This window comes from Sorex fumeus, unplaced genomic scaffold (assembly GCF_029834395.1).
Source record: "Sorex fumeus unplaced genomic scaffold, SorFum_2.1 ptg000072l, whole genome shotgun sequence".
Taxonomy (NCBI): Eukaryota; Metazoa; Chordata; class Mammalia; order Eulipotyphla; family Soricidae; genus Sorex; species Sorex fumeus.
In genome coordinates, this window is record NW_026606129.1 from 28,431,103 (window position 1) to 28,449,689 (window position 18,587).

Genomic DNA, 18,587 nt, shown 5'->3' on the forward strand with positions numbered 1-18,587 from the left:
CTAAAAAAAAAAAGTTTAAACATGTTTTCCATGGTTACAGTTCTTATAGACAGACTTTCTCTAAGAATCCAGCCCATCTCCAACCGTTCAGTGGCACTAAGCTCCAGAGAATCAACTGCACCTTCTAGAATCTGGGTTCCTGGAACAGCACGCAACAGCTCCTCCATCACCATTCCCTCACCTTTGTCCAAACTGCAAACCAGTTAGTAAACCTATTATCCTAGTCCTTCCTGAGTTCAGATATTCCCCTGTTCTCACTTGGTTCTTCTAGCAAAGATCAAGTGACAATGAGCCACTCTTCTAAAGCATAACTACACTAACATTGTAGCACCATTCTCCCCTTATTCATCGATTTGCTCGAGTGGGTACCAGTAATGTCTCCATTGTGAGACTTGTTACTGTTTTTGATCTCGAATAAGCCACGGGTAGCTTGCCAGGCTCTGCGGTGTGGGTGGGATACTCTCAGTAGCTTGTCAGGCTCTCTGAGAGGGGCGGAAGAATCGAACCCAGGTCGGCCACGTGCAAGGCAAACTCCCTACTTGCTGTTCTATTGCTCCAGTCCCCCAGTAGCACCTCCAAATGCTGTTATAACTCATATCTCCTTGTTAAGGTTCACTGGATTCTGCAAGGATCCAGGACTGGGGTAGAACACTTGCTTTGCAAGTGCAAGGCCCTGGGTTCAATCCCCGACCTCCCCACCCCCAGTGCCCACATAACAAATCACATGAGTTGTGAGAGGTGAGGTGCAGCCCCTTGACTTTGCAGAGTCTCCTGGCCTCCCTTCTGCTTCCCTCCAGGCCTGCAGTTTGCTCTGACTTCTGCCTGGGAAGCCTCACTCCCACTCAGCTTTAGTGAGCAAAAGACTCTTCTTGCTCTGGTTTTCTGCATAGGTTGTTTCAAGTGAATGTGCCTTCCAAGAACTCCCTGTTCCATCGTGACCTTCCAGTTCGCTTCTGCAAATGACAATTTCAGATTCTCTGGGAAATTAATATAGTATTTTTGTGTTTGTAAACATGAGTGGTTCTCACTAACCTCTATTCCAGGTTTGATTATAGAAAAACAAATTTTTGAGTGCCTGAACTCCAGCTTATTTCCTAGGTTGATTTTTGAAGGGCTTTCTCTAGCTTCCTCTTAACCTCCCTGCCCTCCGGCCTGGCTCCCATCCTCAAGACTTTGCTATAAATGTTCTCTTGAAATTCACCATGTTCACCATTGCCAAAACTAATGAACTTTGCTCCCTCTTCATTCTTTCTGACTGTCGACAACTTTGGACACTGGTGATGTGGTTACTGCTTCTTTTCAGAATTTTTCTCCACAGGTTTCTATGATTTTTCCACATCATTTTTGTTGTCTTGCCCATACTAATCTGCTTCCCTCTCTGTATCTTCTTGACATTCCCCCAAATTATTGGTGATATCCATAGGTTTGTTCCTGATTTTTTTTTGTCTACACTGCTACCACCTTCCCCCATTTCCTTTCCTGACAAAATCCACTGTTATTCCAGTTTCAGTACTAAAATTGAACTCCTCCTCTTCCTCCTCCTCCTCCTCCTCCTCCTCCTCCTCCTCTTCCTCCTCTTCCTCCCCCTCCTCCTCTGCCTCTTCCCCTTCATCTGCCTCCTCCCTCTCCTCCTTCTTTGCTCAGGAATCACCGCTTGCTTTGTACTCAGGGATCACTCCAGCAGTACTCAGGGCACCACATGGGGTGCTGGGGTTCAAACCCAGGCCAGCTGCATACAAGGCAAGCACCCTACCTGCTGTACTATTGCTCCAGTCCAAGAAGCTTTCTTCTTCATGGCCCACATTTGGTTGACCAAATCTGACAAAATTTTTTCCTTGCAGTCCTCCCTACTCTATGCCTGTGTCTCTTTATTATTCCAATAAGGTCCTTTTCCCCACCAATCTCTTGCTTCCACTTTCTCTACTCTGCTCTCCTCCAAACATGCCACAGTCATTCCTTGAAGCATTTCTCATGTCCCATTCTTTAAGGGCCATCCCAGTGCTGACTTCCCTCTTGTCACTGTGCGGTGCAGATGGTTTTGCACAGATGGTTCTCTTCATCTTTAGAATGGCTTCTAAATCTCCAAGCCAGATTCACTTAGGAATATTTGTTGATTATTTCTTATGGACTAGGCATCTTCCTGTGCATTGAGGCTGCCTGAATACTCACACCTAATGTGCTCTTAGAGGTCATTCAGCACAAAAGTTCTCTCTTCTATGGTATTTCTCACGACTCCCTCGGATTGTACTGTCAGCTCCCACATCTGTGAGATGCACCATCTCACAATCAACTTCTTAGATTTTATTTGATTGCTTTAAATCAATGAATAAATATCTCCCTCTGGCATCTAGCTCACTGCAAGATTTTAATTTTGGATGACTGTCTTCTGCTGGACTGTGAATCTCTTTGAAAGACACCCATTTGATGTTATCTCCTCTTCACAGTGCTGGGAGTCTAAGTACTTAATAACTATTTGAACAATTAGAGACATAAATAGATAGATGGCTGGATAGATGGTGGGTGGGCTGAATGGATAGATGAATAGGAAGGTGTATGAAAGGTTGGAGAGATGGGAAAATGGATAGAAAGGTAAAATCAGAGATCAATGGAGGGGAAATTAGGATGCATAGTCAGAAAGATTAATAAATGGATGGATAAATGAACAGATTGGATGGAAGGACAAGTGGATGGATGTATAAAAATAATTCTGCTGTTAAAAGAAAATTGAGTAATCTTTTTTTCTAATAATTTCTGTTTAATAACCTGGAGAGCTAAGCTGATATTCAAAACACTAACATAAATTTAAACTCACCCACAATTAAGAGGAGAGTATAGTTAACTTATGATTAATCACTTCTACTACTAGACTAGAATATAGGACATATATATATATATATTAGAGACTATTCATATGTACATATGTATTCATTTATACATATTCATAATACATTCATATATCTCTTATAATTCATAAAAATTCAAATAATGGAAGGCATTTATAACAGCAACTATACTGAATAATAAACATGCTTTATTTCTGAAAACCCTTAGAAAATTTGTGATTTATGGACCCCAGTAAGAATCACTAGAGGCATGCCATCTTAAGTACACTTTTTAAAGTACCTTAAAGTACAAGCTTTTCATTTCAGTGTTAGTGTGTACAAGCACCCACACATTCATATGTAAACTATTTCTCTAAATTATTTTTTCTCTAAATTATTTGGATTTCAAAATTTATTTGATCATATATAGGAAGGTTTCTAAATTCAGATCCGCATTTTGCAAACCTGAGGCAACCCTACAGACCATTCATCTCTATACATCTCATTAGTACATGGGTGTCTCAGGTGAAGATGTATAAAACATGTTAAGTAATATCTGAAAAACTTGAATCCCAACAAGATGAACATGGTCCTATCTTTTTACTAAGTAAGGTTCACATAGAAAATCCTGCCACAGGGAATAAAACACTAAACATTTCTAACTGTTCAGTATGCCTATACTCTATCTTCATTTTTTTTTATTTTATTTTTATACAGATGTTCACGGGCCAGAGCAATAGCATAGCGGGTAGGGCGTTTTCCTTGCATGCGGCCAACCCATGTTCCATTGCTCCGCCCCTCTGGGAGAGCCCGACAAGCTACTGAGAGTATTTTGCCCACACGGCAAAGCCTGGCAAGCTCCCCGTGATGTATACGATATGCCAAAAACAGTAACAACCAAGTCTCACAATGGAGACGTTACTGGTGCCTGCTCGAGCAAATCGATGAACAATGGGAGGACAGTGACAGTGACAGTGAAGGTTGTTCACATTAATTTATTACATTCAATATTTCAACACCAGTTCCACCACCACCATTACACCTTCCCACCACCATTATTTTGAATTTTCCCACCACTGTTCAAGTCTGTCTGCCACAAGCAGATTCTAGATAATGTTTTTCTATTGTTTATTATGAATATCATGAGAGGTCCTGGAATTCTAAGTATGTAAATGATTGGGATCCAGAGACATCTCTGTAGGGAGCTAATCCATTTTATGATTCATTTGTGAGTCTCTGGATCAAGGCCGTGGTGCCCTTAAACTTGGGCCCGAGACAGTTCATGAGTGTGACAGCCAGGATCCCCAAGGGGCAGGGAGATGGGAAAGGATGGACCATCTCTGCTGCCACGTGATCTGGCGTCTTCAGACCCTGTTCCTGTGTACCTGGGTTTTTCTCCTGAAAGTTTGTGTCCACCGGGGGTTCATCTGGAGTGGGCAGAGAGGGGACACCTACTCCATCAGAGGAGCCCCAGTTGAAATCAGCTCAGCATGGGTTCTGGAGAGATCTCCGGTGAGCAGCTGTCTTCCAGGATTCACTGCTGCATCTCTTTTGATCTTCACTTTATTTCTACCAATTACTTCAACTTCTTATGGATCCAGGCTAGAGCACTGCTTTTGCCTTGGTTAAAATGTATTTCCTGGAACTGGAGCAATAGCACAGTGGGGAGAGCGTTTGCCTTGCACATGTCCAACTCGGGTTCGATTCCCAGCATCCCATATGGTCCCCCAGCACTGCCAGGAGTAATTCCTGAGTGCAGAGCCAGGAGGAACCCCTGAGCATTGCCCGGTGTGACCCAAAAAGGGGAAAAATGTGTTTCCTCCTTCCTTTACTTTATTCCTTCTTCCTTTCTTCCCTCACTCCTTTCTTTACTTTGTTCCCACTTCCCTTTCTCTCATGTCTTAGCATTGCACATTTCAAAGCATTCCATCAATACTTTGAACATTAAGCCCATTTAATCTAAATTATGTATCATGTGCATTTCATTTATTGAGGAAGTAGCCATGCTTTATTTGATTCAGTATCTTCGGTAGCTACAGAATTTGATAAGTGGTGATAAATTGATTTTAGGTCTCACACTATTTTAGTACATAGTAGGTTGTGCTGAGATATATCTAGATAGGAATCCTCTTATGATGGACAAAAAATAATATCCCCATTTTTCAGATGATTAAACTTAGACTCAGTTTGAAGTTAGTTTTTTTATTATCTGAAATGTGGACCTTTGGAATGTCACGCTCCTTCCCACTTTTAAGACTGGTGAAGAGAAAAATTCTGTAATTTCTGTAAGCTGCTGTAATGGATGTAGGCAGGATCTTGAACCTTGAGGTGAAGGAATAGCAAACTGGTTTGTTTGGTTTTTTTCCCTTTATCCACTAGAAAAAAAAAAGATCATGTGGGCATGTGCTGCTGTGTAAACTCACCATTTGCATGATTATATCAGGTAGCTGTCACTGTTTAACACACCACCCCAAGCTTAGTGACTTGAAACACTCAAATTGACCATTGCTTCCAAAAGCCATGAGGTAGCTGGGTAGTGCTCTCACTAGGTGCTCTTGTGACTCTTATGGGCATGTGCAGGTTGAGTAGGCAGCCCTGCCCATCCTGCTGGAGCACTCCTCCAGGTTCAAGAACCCACTGCATCTCTGTTGATTTAGGCTGACCTAAATTTGTCTGTGTAGGCTGACCTCTACCTGGGTCTCTCATCCCCCAGCAGGCTGACTCACACTTGCTCACACAAAGAGGTAAGGTTCTTTGAGGGGGACAGCACAAGTGCACAAAAATCTCTTAAGGTCTAGGTTTGGAGTATTATTACCAGTGCCTTTTAATGGTGGGAGTAAATCAAGGACCAGTCCAAATGCAAGGGGTATGGAATTATCTCCACTTCTTGATGGAGGAGTTGCAAGGTCACAGGCATAAAGGAAGATGAGGGTCATCTTTGCCATCAGGACTCCCCTTAAGTACAGCCTCCACTTTCTGGTTCTCCACCTCTGTCACTTCCATTATGTCTGGTTAACCCAGGGGTCAGCCTCCCCAATGGGGGATTACTGAGGCTGCTCCCTGAATTTCTCCAAGCTAACTACCTCATTTCAGTTTAAAAAATTTAAATGAGGGGCCAGAGCAATAGTACAGTGGATAGGGCAGCTTGCCTTACATGCTGCTGACCTGGGTTCAATCCCCGACATCCTATGCAGTCCCCTAAGCACTGCCAGGAGTGATTCCTGACTATAGAGCCAGGAGTAACCCTGGAGCACCACAGGGTGTGGCCCCCAAACAAAACAGAACAAAAATTAAGAGGACAAAAAATGAAAGACTGTCAAGGAAAAGTACAATTCATTTACCTTATGAAAACTAATTGAGTTTAGAGGATAATAAGAATGAAAAATTCGGCCATTAGAATTTATCATGAAAGAAATGGTTATTAAATATTTGAAAGCTGTAACTTATTCTGAAGCATATTGATGACATAGAACAGGACACGGATTTATTTGGCATAGTCTTTTGCTGGGAAATTTCTGTTGCTAGTCCCTACCCTACTCACTCCCATGAGATACTGTTTTGAAAGGTGATCTGTGTCTACCCCATGAAAGAAACCAAGGGGGAATGTGCCTGCATCTGTGCTCAGTCAGACTGCTCAAGACCAATAGTGTCTTGATGTAAGGCTGCTTATTTCCAATTCTGAAATGGCTTGCATTTCCCCAGACACCCTACGAGTAGTCTTTCAGATACTCAAGGGCAGGATGAACTTTTGCAGAGAGAATTGCACCTTGATATCATGAAAGTGATCCCATTCTTGAGAATGGCTTGTGGAGATGAACACTGATTTACTCTTTTTCTAAACTTTTAGAGCATGAGGTGAATTTTGCACCTGTGTGTGTCTGTGCTCCCGATCTGGAAGTACAGTGCCAACTCTGTTGTCTTCAGTTTCTACTTTTTGAACATTTTGTTCCATGACATCAGTGAAGATCTTCATCTCACCCCTATTTACGTTGTGTAAATGGCCCCACCACAAGCATGAAATTATCAGCCTACTATGGATAGGCATTTAAGGAAGCCAGCATAGATAGCAGCCCATTGCTGCCAGGGAGAATGTTCTAGACGTATTCCTGATTGCAAAGGAGACCTTCTCAGAAGCCTGGTACATCTCCCCCAAGCATCATTTCTGTTTTGGGGTTTGCCTAAGTAAGTTTAGGTTGACTCTTGGTTCTTTCTATACTCATGGATAACTCCTGGCAGTGCTCATGTGTGATGCTGGGGAACAAATCCAGATCGGCTACATGCAAGGCAAATACCCTCCCCACTGCACTATTTCTCTAGCCCAGAACAGATTCCCTCCGTCATCTCTGCAATGGATCTTAAGAGCTTTTTCTATACTTTATAGAAAACTCTTGTTCAAACTACAGGACTTATCTCTTATGATTGTACCTCAAAACTCTTTCCATTGGCCTTGCATGGAAGATCATCACTCTGGGCCTGCCCCGTAGTAGCAAAGTCAGAGCAGGGCTGCCTATGCCAACCCCACAAAAGAGCAATTCTAAGGCAGAGGAAACACTGTTATTAGGAAAGGAGGTGAAATCTCAAGTACCAGGAGGAGTTCAGAAAAATACTATAACCCCAAAGAGTTTGGCATCTGGGTATGCTGATGTTTCAAGAATTTTCTTTAAGCACCTTGACTTAAGCAGCTGAGCCAGTCTGGTAGATCCTTGTGAAACTCTCCAAAAGTCCTGTCTAGACCATTTCCCCCAGACTGGCATATTGAATGCTCTGTAAACAATCTGGGTTATGCTCCCAGCCCAGTCCCTAGTGCTAGAAATGCCAGACTGTCCTTACTCTTCACACAGGTTTGGCCCACAGCCCCTTCTGAGGTCGACCCAGACACTAGAAAGGTTTGCAGTGGGCCTCTGAAGGTACAACTTCCTTTACAAACACTCAATTCAAGATCCCAAGGAATCATTCAACGAAGAGACTAGTGGGTGTCTTCGCCTTCAGCCTGGGCCAAAAGGTCTGTGTCTCTTTAGTGGCAGCGAAAACTTAGCTGCAGCTTTCTTTACTGATCTCTTTTTGCTGTGTTGTTGAAATTTTTCTGCTAACTTGCAGTAAGCAAGCACTGTAGCAGAAGGCAGAAGCTCCGCCTTCACACGAGAGGGGTTCTGAGCTGGAGGGTATCTTCTTGCATCCCAAATCTATCCAGCTTTATAGTTGGTCTCTGTCTTACAGGCTTCAGCACCAAGCCCAGTCCTGAAATAATTATGGAATACTGTTAGTCACCTGCCTTGAATCCATGAAGAGTCCATAATTAGTTCTAAAACAAGGGGAGTTTGTTGGTTTTGGTTTGAGGGTCATACCCAGAGTTGCTAAGGGATTATTCCTGGCTATGTGCTCAGAGATCTCTTCCTACGGGGTTAAGGGGGACCACCTTGGGGGCAGGGATTAAATCTGAGTCAGGTGTGTGCAAAGTAACTCCTTATTCACTGTCCTATTTCTCTGTCCCAGCCCCGCAGAAAGATTGTTAGCTAATGGGGCTGGAGTGGTAGTACAACGGGTAGGGCGTTTTGCCTTGCATGCTGCCAACCCGGGTTCGATTCCCAGCATCCCATTTGGTCCCTTGAGCACCACCAGGAATAATTATTGAGTGCAGAGCCAGGAGTAACAACTGTGCATTGCCGGGTGTGATCCAAAATGCAACATATGTATATTGTTAGCTAAGTTTAAGTTCTATTTGTGTTTTTGTTTTCAGTGTAGCTGTAGGTTCATAACAGCACACCTCTGTCATACCCACATCTCTCTCCCATGGCACCTGCATAGCTTATCACCAAGTGCAACCCATCATTCTTACTGTGAGAAAGATGGTAAAGAGTCCAGATGAATGAATTCTAGGGGCTGGAGCGATAGCACAGCGGGTAGGGCGTTTGCCTTACAAGCGGCCAACATGGCCGACCCGAGTTCGATTCCTCCACCCCTCTCGGAGAGCCCGGCAAGCTACCAAGAGTATTTGATATGCCAGACACAGTAACAACAAAGTCTCCAATGGAGACGTTACTGGGCCCGCTCGAGCAAATCGACGATCAACGGGAGGGCCTTTACCTTACCTTACCTTATTCCAGCAGAAATAAATAAGCCATTTATGCATCCTTTGAAGAGCTGAATAAAGGAAACGATATGGGTCCAAAACACTGCCAATTGTATTTTTCTTTTCATCTCCCCTCCCAACCTTTTTTTGGAGGGATGGAATTTTTGTGGGGCCTTATTTTCATCCCTTCCTGAATCAAAGTGAAATTCATATCTTTTGCATGTTTCCTGCATTAAATTTTTATTGTGTGCATGGAAATCAATATTCCAGATACATGCACAAGTGCACACATTAAAATGAACATGACTTCATTTATTTCCATGATTAGACATTCAAATAAAAGTGCTTGGGTGTCTGTTTTCATATTCATAGGTCGAGATCCGTACATCAGAGGTATTTGTATAAGTGACACTTTTATTACATTCATTTCATTTGCAATATGATAGTGGATCATAAATATGTTACTTTTATGCCACCAAATCTGATTTGTGGCACTTAACCCTCACAAGGAGAATACTTGATGTTTTATGGAGCCCCTTTTGTCCAAGGGGCGCTTTGCAGATCTTAACTGGGTTCTCTCAGGTGTTTGAATGAATCAAGTTCCTGTCCCTCCACGATAGCACCTGCCTTATCAACCTCCTGGCCCTTGAAGCAGGGGATTAGGTGTATTGGGACGTGCTCTGTGGGTTCAGAAATGATGGTGGGTCTTTGATTTCTGGAAGAAGCTCAGGTGAGCTCTGTGCCTTGCACTGAGCCCAGAAACTGACAGGATTTGTTTGAACCCTGCTGTGCTGGGTGCTATATTTGTCCTGGGGCCACAGAAACTAGTAAAATACGCCCTTTGACTCCTAGAGTTTCACAGGCTAGGGGAAAAAACAGCCACATGGAATGGTATTACCCAGATCCTTGCCTGTAATGGGGGCTCTGATGCTGGGAATACATGTGTCACTCCTGCCAACTCTGGGGATGCTCTGTGCCTGAGCAATTCATGCAGCATATGGCCACAAGTCGCAATTAGAATGAAAGCGGAGACCCACTGTCAAGTATCTCTCTTACACACACACACACACACACACACACAGAGAGAGAGAGAGAGAGAGCACTTCTCTAGCTCCTCCCTACAGTATCCTTCAAAGTATGACCACATCATAGAACCATGTCTGTGTGCAAGAGACATGACATAGAGTGGTGATTGAAGAGCCAGAACTCAGGGTGGAATGATAGCACAGTGGGTAGGGCGTTTGCCTTGCACGCAGCTGACCCGGGTTTGATTCCCAGCTTCCCATATGGTCCCCGGAGCACTGCCAGGAGTAATTCCTAAGTTCATGAGCCAGGAGTGACCACTGTGCATCGCCGGGTGTGATCCAAAAAATAAAATAATAATAATAATAATAATAATAATAATAAAGAGCCAGATCTCCTGAGTTCATATTTCTACTCCATCACTAAAAGGGAGCATGGCTTTGGGTTTGTTACTTTTTTTGGTTTGGGTACACACCCAGTAGTGCTCAGAGTTTACTGCTGGCTCTGTACTCAGGGATTGCTCCAGACAGTGCTTAGGGGAACCTTATGGGGTGCTGGATATTAAACCCAGGTAAGCCACAGGCAAGATAAACTCCCAATTCATTATGCTATCTCTCTGGCCAATGAACATGTGCCACGTGACAATGGTTAGTGCAGCAGTATGTGAGTCTTAGAGTGTATAACAGTGAAGCCAAGATGATGATGTTACTATTACTGTGTGACTGATGTCTGTTTCCCACCATCAGTAGAAAACTCCCAAATAACAAGAACCATCTGTGTGGCTCCCTACTTCATCCCTACAACAGATGAGTTATGGGAAATGATCAATGACTAAATGTTGAACAAATGAATGGATAAAACCGTGAAGAAACAAATGTGTCCCCTGGCCCATGTGATGCCAACACCAGTTGGATTCTTCAGAAACATCATCATTGGGCCATAGGGTTATTACAGGAACTCAGGTGCTTGTCTTGTATCCCACTGACTCTGGGTTTGATCCCCAGCATCACAACTGGTGCCTTGAATGCGGGCAGGGGTCATTCCTGAGCACAGAGCTAGGAATAGTCACCATGCACCATTGGGTATGGCCAAAACATTCCCCATCAAAAAAAAAAAAAAACCGAAAACATTATTGTCATGTGTAGGCATGGACCTCATATTATTGTGTAGGGTCCTCAATGTTTAACTCACTCCACTCATACAGGGAAAGTCCTTACTCTCTTCTGCCTGTGTAACTCACCTGCATTTTTATGTGAGTGCTTCCTTGCTTGTAGGACGTGGCAGTAGACAGATTCCTCTCCCCCGCCCACACACACACCCCACTCCCCACATGTCTCTGGGTGGTGCTGCCATTCCCAGGAATTTGTTTATCATGAATATCTCATATAACTAGTATCACATAATACATGACTTTTGGACACTGACTGCTTTCGCTGAGATGATGTTTGGGAGGTTCACCTGTATTGTAGCATGTGTCACTAGTTGATTTGTGTGGACCTTCGCATTCCATTTATGGAGAGTCCCATGTTGTTCATTCGTTCATCAGAGGATAGGTAGTGTGTTTCCACATTTAAGCTATTGTGATGATGCCTCTTTCACAAATCTTCATGTTTATGTTTTCACGAACATACATTTTCCTTTCTTCTTAGGCAGTTCAGTCTGAGTTGCTTGTTCTTGCGCTAACTCTGTGTTTTTATGGAGGTGAGGGATGTTAAACCATGTCCTACAGGGATCTGCTTTGAGCTTAGATTTGTTTAGATGTGGCTTTTGCTTGTGTGGACTGAAAAAGAGTCACTCTACCACACAAAGGGCCCACAGTCACTCTTCCCTCATAGAGCCAGTGTGTCTTGTGGAGGGCCATTCCATTCCTGGGTGACCCTGCCACCTGGGCTCTGCCCCTGCCTCCCACATGCTTCTGTCTGCATCCCCTAATCCCAGTGCCACCCACCATCTGGACTGCAAGGTTCTATCATGCCACCTGCTGGCCTGGGGCTGCTCTGACCCAAGGGTACACCTGCATCTAAAGAAACTCTGTTCATGACAGTCTCTTCCCCTCACACACTCCATCTCCATGACTCATCCTCCATTGTGACACTTGTTACTGTGTTTGGCATATTGAATACATCACAGGTAGCTTGCAAGGCTTTGCCATACAGGCAAGATACTTTCAGTAGCTTGCCAGGCTTTCTGAGAGGGGCAGAGGAATCGAGCCTGGGTCAGCCAGGTCGGCCGCGTGCAAGGCAAATGCCCGACCCGCTTTGCTATTTCTCCAGCCCATGACTTATCCTAAACCTGGAAATATTCTGTCCCAAGGAACAGTGTCATCTGAGTCTTAGGCAAAGGAAATCATCAGAGGAAGTTTTCTTCTCCAAGAAGTCCCCTTCCTGAAGCCTATGTGGGGCCTAGAGTCAAAGGCACCCATTTGCTTGGGTGAACTCGAGCACTTTCCTTTGCTTCTTGGAGGCTCAGTTTCTTCTGTGCTAGATTTTAGGCAGGGAACTAGGAGAGACAACACCGCTCCTCAAAGGAAAGTTTTCTCCTTAGGCCCTGGGAAAGGGCGGGAGCATATGCCTTACATGTGTAAGATCCAAGCTCAGTACCTGCGCTGAATCCCCTTGCCCCAGCACCACGCACACCAGGTGTCAAACCCTCCAGGCTGATTGACTGCTGGGAGTGATACCCTGAACACTGCTTGAACACACCCTGAACATCCTGCCTAGAATTTCATTTTCTCCCTGGATATTTACTCTCCCAAGTGTTTTTACAGGTAGTAGGATTTCCCCCTGACCACTCCCTCTTTCCTTCTCTTCCTTCTTTTCTTTCCATTCCTTTCTTTTACCTCTTCCCTCGAGCCCTTACCTGTGCTTGGCCTTACTTTACTCTGCTCTCAGCACCTGCCCACCCTCACCTGAGCTCCTCAGATCCTTGCTGTGAGAATCCAGAGAATAACCAGTTCTCAGGTCTTCCCAGTTGCCTGGGTAAATCCTCTTAGGGTGGATGCCTAGCCTGAGTCATTTTGCAGCAAATTCCCTGAACACAGTCTGGCAAATGTGCCACCCCAAAGGAGGTGAGCACAGGCCAGGGTACCCTGTCAGCCTCCCGGACTTCAGTCTCCTTCCCCATGAGGTCCGGAGCAGGACTGAAGCTTGGAGTTACGCTTGGGTTTGGAGGCATCTGATTTCCTGAGTCCTGGGCCCAGGCTGTGCCCAGCACTGAATTCAGCTGCCAGGGGTTGGTGCCCAAAAATGCCCCTGGCAAGGGTCCCCTGGGCTGGACAAGCAGCTGCAGATGATTAGGGTGATTATGTAAAGGGATGAATGAGTGAATGAGTGGTTTTCCAGACCAAGGGTGTCATAATACATAGATTATGATACTGAAGCAACCTTACTCATAATAAAAGATTCGAGGGTTAATACAGAATGTTTAGAATGCAGAAAACCAGGAAGAAACTAAAGACTTCCTCAAGTCATCTCCAGGGGGAATTTCTTCAATGGGGTCTATTCAGGAATCTGCTAAGCAAAGGAGTCAACCAAAATATGTGGGTAGGAATGACATCAGTGTAACCAAAGGGGGCTGTCTCAGGCACACATTGCCTAGGCAAAGGGGGTGCTCTTGCAGGCCCGCTGGGACTGTCACCTCTGGAACTGGGGGGTAGGGAGGGGAAGGGGGAACATGCTGAAGGAAACCCTTCTTTTAGAGGTGCCAGTGTACATGGAAAGTTCTCTGCAAACACACTCAAGCTGGCAGCTCTGTGGGTGAGCTTTCTTTGAAACCCAGTTGGCACAGACACACACAAAATCTCTGCTCACTGCTGGGCCGCCAGGCTGCCAAGGCTTTCCTCGTGGGAGAGGAGTTTTCTAGTACCTTTTCACGCTGTTCTTGTGCCAAGCGTTAAATGAGTCCGAGGCAGCCCGGGAGAAAGAGGCTCCCGGCTGGCAGTGCAGACCCAGACATGAGTGAGCTCTGACGTGCCCTCTCTCCCCTTCCCAGCCGTCAGGAATGACAGGAACAAGAAAAAGAAGGAGCCTTCAAAGCAGGAATGCACGGAAAGCTATGAAATGACAGCAGAGCTGGACGATCTCACCGAGAAGATTCGGAAAGCTCATCAGGAAACCTTCCCCTCGCTCTGCCAGCTGGGTAAATACACCACGGTAAGAGACGCGACTGGGGATCTGCTCAGGGATGCGTGTGGATGCCGGGAAATGCACCCAAGCTCGGCACAGTCCGAATGTGGGGGCCCCCTGGGATCCACTTGTGAACTCGCTCCAGGGGCGCCTTTAGACTGTCCCCGAGCAGAAGGGTCCTGCTGTTTGCAAAAGTGTTTGGAGTGAAGGCGCCTTCACTCCGGAAACCCAGACTGACCACCTGTCATCTGTGGCAGGCTCCAAGCCCCTGGGTGTTGGCACCAGAACCTTAGCCCTAAACATAAATGGGGGGTAAGCTGGAGCGATAGTACAGTGGGTATGGCATTTGCCTTGCACGCGGCAGACCTGGGTTTGATCCCCAGCATCCCATATGATCCCCCGAGCACCACCAGGAGTAATTGCTGAGTGCATGAGCCAGGAGTAACCCCTGTGCATCACTGGGTATGACCCAAAAAGCCAAAAAAAAAAAGGTGGGGGAGGAGGAACAGGCCCAGGTCGGTTGCTGTGGAAATTGGGGCTAGGACACGCCCACATGGCCTCTCACGTGGGTTTGAGGCTGCCTGCACATCTGGGGAGCAGCAGGTTCTGCAGGGCTGACTCTGGGGCTGGACAGGGGGGTCTTGGCCAAACTCTACACTCAGGGAGAAGCCAGAATGTTGCCTTTGAAGCCTGGTGTGCGCAAACAGCACCTGGCAATCTCCTGGTGATGCAGGTTTTGATTTGCAGGTTTCCGGTGGGTGTGGGTGCCATTTCTTCCCAGCGCCCAAGGGGTGCCTCAGGCCACTCTCAAAATGGCGGAGGCAGTGAATGGGGCTTGGAGTAGCTAGAGACAGGCAGGCCATTGGTGTCAGGGACGAGGGGAACTGTTGTCAGGTCTTCTATGAAGCTATTGGCTGAGGGATTCTTGACTCAGCAAGAAACCCCCATTTTTGTGTGGGAGAACACTAGGTTTGCATAGTAGAGATGGAGTACAGTAAGACTGAGCCCAGGAGAACCCTGGGCTACAACCCTGGAGTGGGGAGTTGATCCACCTCCTGGGAGCTAGTGGAGGGTAAGACTATGCTTCGGGGCCAGAACCCTGCAATGTAATGAATGTGGCTGACATCCTAAAAGACCAAAAGACCGCCAACAGGTCCTTCGCTTCATTTGGCCTTGTTTTCCTCATCTGTAAAATGGGGGTGTTGTAAACTATGGGTGAGAGAAGGAAGTGGAACTACTCACAGTGAAAGGATGTGTTTCAGCAGGGATGTGGCAGGAACAGGGCCACTCAGGTCTGAGGTGACCCTCTAGGCACACCCCAGACAGGGAGATAGTTAGACACAAGGGCAAAGTGGCTTTCTATCCACTCCTTTAGGGAATAGTGATCGGTGGCCAACTGTAGTCTAAGCACACCGGGTAGAGGGTCAATAACAGCAGAAGAGAATGCAAGAGCTTTGTAGAGACTGAGACGCCTAATGAGGAATCTGCATGTCCCCTGGTACACAGGAGAGAAACCGACCGTTTGTGATCAGGTTTCCTTGTTACTGTTATCAGCATTGCCTTCACGGCTATTTCTTGAACATTTTCTTAACAACTAGGGTGAGGTTGAGAGCTCCAGGTACTTTTTCTACTTACGAGGACTCTTTGAGGTTGGGAATTTCCTTGAGGATCTCCAGGGTCCCTTCCTCCTCATCACCTCTTTCAGGAGGAGACCCCCTGAGCCCCCAGCTGGGACTTCCTTTCCTGCCCCTCTTTGGCCCAGCTGAGAGAATGGAGCGCTGGCTGCATCTCCCGGGTTCTCTGCTAACTCTCTGTGAGCTGCCCTGGTGCTGGCTTTGCCGCAAGCACCTTCAGGTTGTCTGTGGTAGAAGACGAGGGAGTCGAGTCACTGAACCAGTGAGCCAAGGTGCCTTCTGTCAGTGCTTGTCCCTGGAGCAGGCTGGTGCGAAGCGGCTTTATCAGGCGGTGACACCCACTTCCAGGAAACTTCCTGCCACCTTCACCAGGCTGGCAGCCCTGTCAGATGCCATCGGAAGAAGTGGGCAGAGAGGAATTAAAAAGGCAGCTAGCCACCCACCTCTAGATCTTTAAAGAGTCGTTCCTTTTTCTTTCCTATTTAGGAGAGCTTGGGGACCCACAGGGAGGCCCCAGAAAGCAGTAGGAATGGGTGCGGGAGGCAGAAACATGTCCCCCACATACACCTGCCGTGCACAGGCCTGGGTAGGGGAGCTCAGCAGCTACTCACGCCGGGAGGTATCTCTGCAGGGAACCCCACCCCCAAATCAACGAGGAGAGAGTCTTAGTGGGGGACAGGGGCTGGCATTAATAGATGCACTCCTGAGCTGAAGGGAGGAGTGAGGCGTGAGGCGTGAGGCGGAGGTACATCCCAGCATGGGGCTATGTCCTCTCCTTCCTCCATCTCCGACCCAGACCTGGCATCCCTTGGACCATAGCACCTTAACCCCCGCACCCTTCCGCCCCCCAGATCTTACTATGGTCCTTAGAAATTAGTCATGTGAACTTGACTCATCCTGAGTAATGTGAGTTTGGAGCATCCCCTCTGCCTGGGCTTGCATGAGAGCGTCCAGCCTGGCACAAAGAGCCAGAGGTGGGGTGGGGGGGCTCTTGATCCTCTGACTATCTAAAGATCCTCAGCTGTGGGACAGCCTTGGGTGCAAGGCATGGCACCCTGGATGTGCAGGCAGCTGCTCGCACTGCACTATGGGGAGGGGGGGTAGTGAGGGTATAAAGGACCTCCAAGTCTTTTCTGGAAACACCCCAGAAACGAGTGTGTGAGCAGGGCTCACCAGGGGTGCCCAAAGGCTCCTAGGTTGAAACATGAGTCTGGTTTGTTTTGAGGGTGGAAGGAATTGGGGCTATACCTGGTGGTGCTCAGGAATTACTCCTGGCTCTACTCAGGGCTTACTCCTGGTGGGACTTGGGGGACTGAGTCTGCTGCGGGCAAGGCAAGCTCCCTACCCCAGTACCATCTCTCCAGTCCTGGGACATGAGTCTGGATGGGGTCCAGATGGTTCTCTTGGAGCCACATGCCACATCTGGACACGGACACAGTGGTGGGAACTGAGGTGGGAGGCAGTAGCGCTGCCTGTTTGTCTGCTCCTCAGCTGTGGCTGTGTGTGGCCTGTGTGTTGCCCATCACCTCGAAGGTGTTGGTGTGACGTGAGCAGCCCTCAGGGACACTTGTGAACTTGAGCCTTAAAGAGCCCTTAGTCCATTCTGGAAAATGGCTGCCAACAGGATCATGAGAGCCAGACAGCTGGTGGGAGACTTGCATCCCACAAGGAAGGACTTAGTGAGCAGCATCTGGCGCCTGTGACCATGATTTTTTGGAAGAATACACGCTAAGATCACTCATAGAACATGGAGCCCAGAACCACATGGGATGGACGCCTGGGGGAGTCCCAAGGCCCTGGTACTAACCCCTGGCCTGCCCTGCCTCCTGGTGGGGAGAAGGGCCTCCATGCTTTGTGCCAGCGACTTTGGTGGCTTAGCAAAAGACTTTAGAGCTTCTGTGCTTCTGAGAAGGGAAGGCTGGTGACAGCAGCTAAGCCCAGCCCCGTTCTAGCAGCTCCTGGACGTCTCTGGAACACTGATGGGCTCCAGCTTATCTTTAGTACACTGCACTAAAGTCCCTGATGGGGCTGCAGCCATCGAGAGGACCCATCTGAACTCACATCCCAGGACTGGAGAGATGTTGCTGCCGGTAGGGTGCCTGCCTTGCACATGGCAGGCTCAGTGTCCCAAATCCCACCATGAGTGATCCCCGAGCACAGAGGCAGAAGTAATCCCTGAGCATCATCAGGTGTAGCCCCAACTCCCTCCACCCAAAAAATAAACCAGACTCAGGTCCCAACCCAGGAGCCCTTGGGCACCCCTGGAGGGCCCTGAATTCCACCCTTATTTCTGGAGTGTTTCCAGAAAAGACTTGAAGGTCCTTTGCACCCTCACTACCCCCTCCCCATGGTGCAGTGCAAGCAGCCACCCACACCCCCAGGGTGCCGTGCCTTGAGCCCTGTCCCCTGTCCCTGCGGCTGCCTCTCCACACCTGCTGGAGACGTCTAGATCCCAGGAGAATGCTGGGGCCCCTTCTCCCATGGGCAGATACAGCCCATCTGGAACATCCTAGAGGCCATGTAAATCTTCATACCTTGATCCATGTTAGCTGCCCACACCGCAAAGCTGGCCTGGTTCTCCTCATGGCTGGATCTTTGAAGCACTTCATGGAAGCATCTAAAATTTCCCACAGGGAGGGAGAACTCGGATGCTTCCATGAACGTCGGGGCACAGAATGACCAGGCAGGGAAGCAGATGATGTGATGGCTCAGGGTGAGAGGCGCAGTGGGGTGCAGTGTGGGGAGTCCCTCACCCCCTGCTGTAGCTGTACTTCCATCAGCCACCCTGACTGCTCCCTCTCAGCGCTGGGAGTCTTGCATGAGTGATTAAATATCACCAGGTACTGCTGGGTTCTGTCCCTCCCTCATAAGGGTAGTGTGAGGGCTCATGGGAGGTCCTGGTATAGTACTGTGC

The 18,587-nt window shown here is 47.4% G+C and overlaps 1 protein-coding gene across 2 annotated transcripts in view; it reads left to right on the forward strand.

The window, feature by feature from the left end:
- The window catches only part of RARB (retinoic acid receptor beta), a 463,175-nt gene that overhangs the window by 425,325 nt on the left and 19,263 nt on the right, over positions 1–18,587 (forward strand). For both annotated transcript variants that reach the window (XM_056129876.1, XM_056129877.1), the window contains exon 4: positions 13,906–14,066. In XM_056129876.1, the coding sequence (XP_055985851.1) occupies positions 13,906–14,066 (161 nt within the window). The remainder of the gene's footprint in view (positions 1–13,905; positions 14,067–18,587) is intronic.